Source organism: Oikopleura dioica, chromosome 1 (assembly GCF_907165135.1).
Source record: "Oikopleura dioica chromosome 1, OKI2018_I68_1.0, whole genome shotgun sequence".
In the NCBI taxonomy this organism is placed as follows: Eukaryota; Metazoa; Chordata; class Appendicularia; order Copelata; family Oikopleuridae; genus Oikopleura; species Oikopleura dioica.
The window spans coordinates 12,160,226-12,167,873 of record NC_137291.1 but is presented as its reverse complement, the minus strand read 5'-3'; the positions used below and the strand labels follow the sequence as shown (position 1 = coordinate 12,167,873).

Sequence of the window (7,648 nt, the reverse complement as noted above, 5' to 3'; positions counted from 1 at the left end):
TGTATTGACCTATAAGAATGACAGTGAATTCGGTATTTGAAGAAGACTTGCCTAAATACGGCGCTTTACTGAATGATATCGACCATGAGTTGGATCAAATATCTGAAGTGGTCAAGAAAGTAGACAGCTCGATTGACAATGAGCTATCAAATCATAAGGATGGGCTTGATCTTTTCGGACTCAAGGTTTGTCTTTGAAACACTTTCTTTTTTTAACAAACGACTAGAACTCTTGTATGAGCATGTATCTAACAGACTTGCTGAATGTTGTTGGATGCCAATTGTCTGGCGTATCGATTTCCGGCTCTCCACTGGTAGATAGACTGATAGAAGAGCGAGTTGTCATGGAGAGGATAAAACCTTTGGAAGACAAAATCAGCTACAAAACTGAGAAGCTCACCAAAATGGCTTCGGGAAAGATGGCTAAGGATGATCCCCTCAATCAAAAACCGGCTGATATTGACGATATTGATTTTGGTGAGGCAAATTCGACGTATTTGCTTTATTTTCTTGATTCAGGATCTGATGACGAGGAAATGGAAGACGAGGAACAGACGACTAAAAAGTCGACCGGAAAATACGTTATTCCTAAAAATCGACAAGCATTTTATGATGAACCTGGAACAGATAAAGCTGAAGAGCGCAGAAAGAAAAAGGCGATTCGCGGTGCGATCGCGGATGAATTGATGAAGGATACAGACGAGCCGGAAGAGATTAATACTGGAGAATTGCATCAGTCCGGAAAAATGTCCGCTAGGTAACATTTTGTTTTCAAATTTCCGATTCTGTATGAAACTTTCAGACTTTTGAGAGAGGAAAAAGAAAAGAAGATTTTCGAAGAAGCATACATGACTCGAACGCGCGTTGAGAAACGAGATAGGTAATTAAACTTAAAGTAAGAAACTAAGAAATTCTTATTAATGGATCAATCATCATATCTTTTAAAGACACAAAGAGAGAGATGCGATGAAAAGGAGTGAACTGGATACATTGACTCATTTCGGCGACTATTCTGGACTCACAGGAGGGAAAGGAGAGCCTAAGCCGAAGAAAAAGAAGATGGCTGGTGGAAAACGCAAGAAGCGTTAATTTCTGTCTTGTTTGAAAATAAAAAAAAAACAACCAGGAAAAAAACTCTAGTTATTTTCTCTGTTCATAGAATGGAAAATGAAGCGTATCCGGACGACTTTCCCGAGGAGCAGCGCGCGGGAAACTGTCTATTTTTCTGTCGGTTGTCCAAAGCAAATATCCTGCTCCAACTTCTCAAGGGGCTAATGATCAATCCTTCGTGCATGGTTTCATTTGTCATCAATGAGTCCGGCATTTCCATCGTCTCTGAGTTCGAAGCGTGCATTGAAAGCACAACTGATATGAAAAGAGCTCTCTTCGAGGAGCTAACCTTGCCCGAACGGGTGGTGAAATTTTGCGTCCAAGGATCGGACTTGACATCCGCCTTGTCGTTAGTGCAACTGGCTGCTGTTGAGATCTCACAAGTTGAGGAAAATGAGCCGTTGCTGGTGAAATTGATCGAGGATGGCATGACTGTTGATGTTCATATTCAAGGTAAAAGTAAACCTATTCCCTGTCTAATTATCCTCAACAGTTTTTGACGTCGATGCACAACTATCCTTCGAATTCGACAACGATAAAGAAATCCCACGATTTGTCCTTAATGCGAGGAGCCTCCGCGAAGCTATTGAGAACTGGGATGTCATCGGCGCGTCGACCAAGATTGTCATGAGCCCTGATGCTCCTCACTTCTCATTCATCTCCAAGGGCCTTGTTGGAAAAGTAAGGATTGATTTTGCGGAAGAACTTTTGAACGAAGAGATGGATTTTCAATGCAAATATTATGTAGCGCGAAGATATCGGACCGACTTTATGAAGGCTGTGTTGACTCCTTCAAAGTAAAGCGCTATTCTCTATAAAACTTTATTTATCTTAATTTAGAGCATCTACTCGCGTGGCTTTTCGAATTGACAAAAATGGACTGCTTCACGTCAAACACATGGTCACAGTATCCACAAACGAACTTTCTACAACTGACGTTTTCCTCAACTTTGTTGTCAATTCCGAAGTTCTCCTCGATGGCGAAGGCGACGGTGACGAAAACGAAGAACCCTTTGAAGAAACTGTGTGTCCAGAGGAATCCACTCACGGAGTCCTTCTTTAAAAATCTAATAGTTCACTCATTTTAGCTCACTTTCACAAATTTATGCACTGCCGTTTTTCTTCAATTACGGAAAATAATCACGTGATTAATATTCTGATGCTTCTAGAACACGAAAGGAGCCTGTTTTTTATTCAAACAACAGCAGAATTTTGAATCAGTCGAAAATGAGCAGTCCATCGGAGAACAACGAACCCGGCAGAGTAGACAACCTCGTTGGAAATGTCACCGCCGCCGCTCTCAGGGAGATGAGGCTCGATTCTATGTCCCCGCAAGAACCTGACAGACCGAACCCCTCTCCCCTTCCGGTAAGCTTGATTTAAATTGCTTCAATGCAGCGTTTTTTAGTTTGTTTCGGCCCGTCCGATGGACCCTGTCGAAATGTACTCGCAAGAGACAGAGACGACAGTGACAGAAACGTCGACCCGGGTAACTGGCGAACGGGAAACTGACACAACAGTCTACCCCAATGACCAGCCTACCGGGGGTGACGCGGGAATGGAAGCGGAAGACGTCGAAGTCACCGTCCTCGACCCCGATCATCCCTTGATGAGACGCTTCCAGGAAGCGTTTCGGGAACAAACTCAGAAACAAATCGGTAAATTTTTTTATTTGATAAGCACATTCATAATTGCATTTAGATGAGTGGGAGCTTCGGGATCGCGAGCTCACAGCAGCTAATAAGCGCTATCAAGAGCAGAGAGAAGAGCTCGGAGTGAATTTATACGAACTCCAACAAGAACTGGGTCGTCAGCAAGCAATTGTCGAAGAAGAACATGACAAGCTCGCCGAAGAAGCTCAAAAGCGCCGACAAGTTGAACAAAGTCTGGCTGCGACCAAAAAGACCTTCAAGACGAAGAGCGATCTTCTCCGATCTGGAATCAAGAGAAATCAAGAGCTCCAGACGGAGAATGAGATGGCAAGTGGGAAGCTCTTTGCCATGCAAAATGCCAAGGAAGATGTGCGAAAAGATATTCAGACGATGCGCGGTGCTGCTGAAAAGGCAGACACTGAGCTTACCAAGGTAATTCTCCTTTCCAAAAATTGATATTTTACTTTTACTCTTCTAGGCCGAGCTAGAGAAACAGCGACAAGATATGCTTGTCCATCGCCTTGAAGAACAGCTGGACATGATTCGACAAGAAATCGACATGTACAATGTCCAGCGAAAAGCTCAAGAGTCAGAAACAAAGGCGACCAAAGAGCAGCTCCTTGACGCGCGTACTGAAATCGAATCAATTGAATTCGAGCACAAGCAGCTCTACCAGCAATGGAACTCGTGTCTCCTTGGCATGCGCAGACGAGACGAAGCCCTCGCCGCTGTGACAAAGATCCGAATGAACAGCGAGCATGAGATCAAGAAGCTTGAGACGGAGATCGACGGGTACAAAAAGAGCATTCAAGATGAAGAGGATCTCAATGAAAAGCACACGCTCTTGCTGAACCGAATAGAAACTGCGATCACCAGTACCAAAAAAGATATCGAGTCCACTAAGCAAGAGCGAGTGGAGTGGCAGCAAAAGCAGGCTGCTTACTCTCGAATCCTGACTGAAAATGATGCTGCTCTTGCTCGGACTAACGCGGAATACTATCAGATGGAGTCAAAACTCGAGGCATTCCGTAGTGTCCTTGAAAAAGAAGCAGACAAAATCATTAAACTTCAAGCAGTACTCAACAAGGAGCTTATGGATAAGATGACGCAAGAGAAATCGAAGGAATTCTCTGACAAGGTTACTGGGCAAGTGTCATTCAGAATGCGAGAGGTTGAAATGGAGATTAACAAACAGACTAATAAAGGTAAATTTGACCCAATTTTGTCAAGCTTTAATTTATTTCTTTAGCTGCTTTGGATGACCAGAAGATCACCGAAACACGCGCGAAGATCTGGGAGTCAAACGAAAAGCTCAAAGTACTCAATGATCGAATCGAAGAGCTCGATAAGCAGACAACAGACAGTGAAAATGGCATCACTAGAATGCGCGCTCAAGTCGAACGCAAGCAGACTATCATCGATCAAATGTCGAAAAAGCTTCATCATCTCGTCGAAAACGCCGGCGGCGAAGAACTTGCACCCTTGGAAATGGAAGTCGCAAGTTTGGGAAAATCGCTGGAGCAGTTGTCCACCGATATCGCTGAAGCGGAGGTGGCCTGGCTCAAGCAGCAGCATGAATTGGTCAGAATCAACCAAGAAAAAGATCAGAAAAATAGAGATGTCAAAGCACTTACCAAAAAAGTCACAATCTTGCAGCAGAAGAAAATCAGAATTGAATCCGAAATCGAAGCAGATAAACGAGAATACAAGTAAGTCATATTTTTGATTGATCAGAAATTAAATCTTGAATTCAGGGAAGTCGAGAGAAATATAGAAAAATTGCGAATCCGCATGGATAAAGCGAGCACCTTCTCCCACATGAAGGAGCAAAAAGCCGTTCAACTGGAGCAGGACAACAAACTTCACGAGCTCGAGTTTATCCAAGAACTCAAGGACAAGGAAATGGACCTGCTCAATCAGCAGCGAAGACTCGAAGAGCTCACTGTGAATAATAAACGTCTCGAGGAGGAATTGATTGAAACTGAGAAGCTTGTGCTTTTGTGGGAAAGAAAAATTCAACTCGCAAAGTAAGTAGTTTATTTTAATAAATAGGGATCATGAATCTAGGTTGACGTATAGAAAAAGTAACTGAATCTGTAAAAGCATTTTATACCTTTTTATTTTATACTTTTTTTTCTTTTCTGAGATGGGTCTAGAGATTTTGTACTGGATTTATTGCTCAAAAATAGGGCGAATTCGAAGTTCGTATTTTCTCTTGTCTAATAAAAAAATTTATTATACGGCAAAAATGCAGACCCTTTCATAATAATTTTCAGGGAAACGATTGCCGCTGTCAACTCCGATGTTTGCGCTGGCGAGATCGCAAAGATGAAGTCCGAAATCCACCGTATGGAGCTCAAGTACAAAGAACTCATGAAAGAACAAGAGCGTCTCATGCGCGAAATGGAGCACGCCGTCACCCGCCGCGATACGATTCAGCCTCGACCACCAGTGCCGGGTACGCGCGAGTCCAAAACGCCGACACGTGGAAGTCTTCAGAAAAAGATCATGGAGCTCAAACGAACGGTCAAAAATATGGGCACGACGGTAAAGCAGACTGAGACCAAGATCACTGCTCTTCGGGCGCAATCGGATGGACTTTCGAATGACCTCGAAGATATGCAGATCAAATCGTCTCAGTGGGAATCCAAAGCAAAGGAAATTGATGAAATGATCACGAGAATGGAAGAAGATAAACATGTCGTAAGTAAAATGTCTTGAAATTTTTTAAATTTGGGTAATGCAGCTTCTTATTTTGCATTTTCAGAACCTTATTGAGCTGGTTATCAAACAAAATAAGACCAAGGAATACCAAAAATTCTTGGAGAAAAAGTACAAGCCTGCTTGCAAGGTAAGCTCCCTCATTTTTTCAACTATCACAACGAAAAATTTACAGGACCCTGAAAACTTGCCGCACGAAGTTGCCAAAGTCGAGGAGAAATTCGAGCACCTTGGCAGCGTCGTCGATCAATTCCGAGGAAAGATCGGTAGTACCCCTGAAATCGAGCGCGCAGATCAACTTCTCGGACTCCAGCCAAAACTTTAAGGAAATCGTCTCGCTATTTCTGTGCCTCTGATTATTTTTTCTACGATCTACTGTTACAGCCTGTTTCTGAGTTATATTTTTATACTAAGCCCTAAGAATATATATTTTTATAAAATCGATTCGCCTTTTCATATTGCTTGGTTTCAGAGTCACTTCATGTCTAAAATAGCAGGGAGCTCATTTTCCATCTCAGTTCGGGGTCACATTTCGCATGCTGAACTGCCCATGTTGAGAGGAATGGACTTGATGTGCAAGTATTCCTATGAAATGGGGTCTGACTGGGTTGTTGCTGCTGGTTTGGAAGAGGGTTTTTCTCAGGTAAAAAGGACCGGAAGAGGCTGTATAAAGGGACTGTTTAGAGATGCACAAGTGGAAACGAGGAATTCGTTTTCAATCTTCCCATGGATTGCACCTTCAAATCTACGAATCCTTCCGGCTGGCCGAGAATTGTCATCGAACTTATTGGCCAAGATAATTTTAACCAAGATCAACCACGCGGTTTCTGGTTTGCTTACTTCTTTCAAAAATCAAATAATCCATGAATGTAGCTGGGCACTCGTTCCACCCATTCCAGGCTCCAGGAAAATCCGCACCGCTATCTATCTTCCTCAGGCTAGCTCTAAAATGCAGGCTCTTAGGTTCGTTCTCTTTGTTGTCTCCCAAAGGTTATGCTCTTTTATTTATTTAGCCACTGGTTCACCGGAAACGCGGTCAATTTCACCGATCCAAAAATAATTGCGCGTCCAAACGGACGAGAGATGACACGAGTACAGTCCGTCGGATATGTGACAATTCAGTTTGATGTTACTGCGTCGGGACTTTCCAAATTTGGCTACGACTTTGGCAAAGACAGCTAATCGCAATGAACTTTGAAGTGTATCCACTTATTTTTTTACTGCCTCTAGTTCGTACTATCACCTCTTTCTTTTTATTTTTTGACAAGCAAGATTCTTTTACTTTTATAAAAAAATTGATTCAAAGCAAATTTGTATTTTTCAAATTGATTAGAATGAGTGGCGCAGGGTCTCCTACCTACGGAACGGGCGATAACAATGTTTTACAACAGACCCAAAATCAGGTAATTTATTATTGAGCGAAGATCCATTTGAGGGTTCATTCAATTCTCCTCAATTACGCGTACATCGGATGAGTAACTTTTCAGTAAAATGATCCCCGAACGTCGATATACCAGCGCATCGTAAAACAACAATTACCAGCTTTTTTTGAAAAATTTTCTCTAGATCAATTGAAATACTTTATTTTTATTATGTATGAATCGTTTATTACTCGCCCGGGAATAATGACCCCCTCATGCCGCAGCAGTGACGTTGACCTTGAAATTTGGTTTAAAATTTTTTGATTTTGAAAACTTCCAAATATCACTTTTCAAACCAAACTCAGTAGGAGAAACCTCATCAAGAGACAACTCTTATATTAAATACCATGCTCAGGCAATCTAATCTCACGATCGAAAGTTCGAAACATTGATTTTAGGTCCAAGAAGTCGTCGGAATCATGCGCGGAAATGTGGAACGCGTGCTTGAAAGAGATCAGAAATTGAGTCAGCTGGATGATCGCGCCGATGCTCTTCAGCAAGGAGCCAGTCAGTTCGAATCGCAGGCAGCCAAGCTCAAGAGAAAGTAAGAACTTTTGACAAGCCCTTTTATAAAAAAAAAACTCTAGGTACTGGTGGCGAAATATAAAGATGTGGATCATTCTGGGCATTGTTGCCGCTGTGGTCATTATCATCATTGCAGTATCAGTCTCCTCCGGCAAAAATGAAGACGAGGACGACCCTAATCCTTAGAATCGAAGCATAAATTTGCCAAATCAGGAACAAA

The 7,648-nt window shown here is 42.4% G+C and overlaps 4 protein-coding genes across 6 annotated transcripts; all 4 read left to right on the top strand.

Annotated features, from left to right (window-relative positions):
- Window positions 1–17: 17 nt before the first annotated feature.
- Window positions 18–1,088, top strand: LOC145700729 (neuroguidin-like). Its single transcript, XM_081778056.1, has 5 exons — window positions 18–185; window positions 227–476; window positions 519–756; window positions 802–879; window positions 947–1,088. Exons 1-5 carry the CDS (start codon window positions 18–20, stop codon window positions 1,086–1,088), a joined length of 876 nt encoding a protein of 291 aa, XP_081634182.1.
- Window positions 1,089–1,159: 71 nt separating this feature from the next.
- On the top strand, window positions 1,160–2,243 carry LOC145700717 (cell cycle checkpoint protein RAD1-like). The gene is made up of 3 exons (XM_081778046.1): window positions 1,160–1,562; window positions 1,603–1,906; window positions 1,950–2,243. The coding sequence occupies exons 1-3, from the start codon at window positions 1,160–1,162 to the stop codon at window positions 2,170–2,172; spliced, it is 930 nt and encodes a 309-aa protein (XP_081634172.1). The 3' UTR covers window positions 2,173–2,243.
- A 53-nt stretch (window positions 2,244–2,296) lies between these two features.
- Window positions 2,297–5,926, top strand: LOC145695600 (coiled-coil domain-containing protein 40-like). Its single transcript, XM_081772586.1, has 9 exons — window positions 2,297–2,477; window positions 2,518–2,767; window positions 2,811–3,193; window positions 3,240–3,966; window positions 4,011–4,470; window positions 4,516–4,788; window positions 5,038–5,464; window positions 5,529–5,612; window positions 5,658–5,926. The coding sequence occupies exons 1-9, from the start codon at window positions 2,337–2,339 to the stop codon at window positions 5,805–5,807; spliced, it is 2,895 nt and encodes a 964-aa protein (XP_081628712.1). The 5' UTR covers window positions 2,297–2,336; the 3' UTR covers window positions 5,808–5,926.
- A 31-nt stretch (window positions 5,927–5,957) lies between these two features.
- On the top strand, window positions 5,958–7,621 carry LOC145701625 (vesicle-associated membrane protein 3-like). Of its 3 annotated transcripts, XM_081778840.1 has the most exons (5): window positions 5,958–6,125; window positions 6,167–6,312; window positions 6,356–6,445; window positions 6,496–6,885; window positions 7,302–7,442. In XM_081778840.1, exons 1-4 carry the CDS (start codon window positions 5,964–5,966, stop codon window positions 6,662–6,664), a joined length of 567 nt encoding a protein of 188 aa, XP_081634966.1. In that variant the 5' UTR covers window positions 5,958–5,963; the 3' UTR covers window positions 6,665–6,885; window positions 7,302–7,442. The 3 variants fall into 3 exon arrangements, with proteins under 3 accessions (XP_081634966.1, XP_081634973.1, XP_081634981.1); XM_081778855.1 differs by lacking the exons at window positions 5,958–6,125; window positions 6,167–6,312; window positions 6,356–6,445; window positions 6,496–6,885 and adding exons at window positions 7,093–7,148; window positions 7,210–7,258; window positions 7,491–7,621 and having other exon boundaries at window positions 7,302–7,447; XM_081778847.1 differs by lacking the exons at window positions 5,958–6,125; window positions 6,167–6,312; window positions 6,356–6,445 and adding an exon at window positions 7,491–7,621 and having other exon boundaries at window positions 6,784–6,885; window positions 7,302–7,447.
- Window positions 7,622–7,648: the final 27 nt, after the last annotated feature.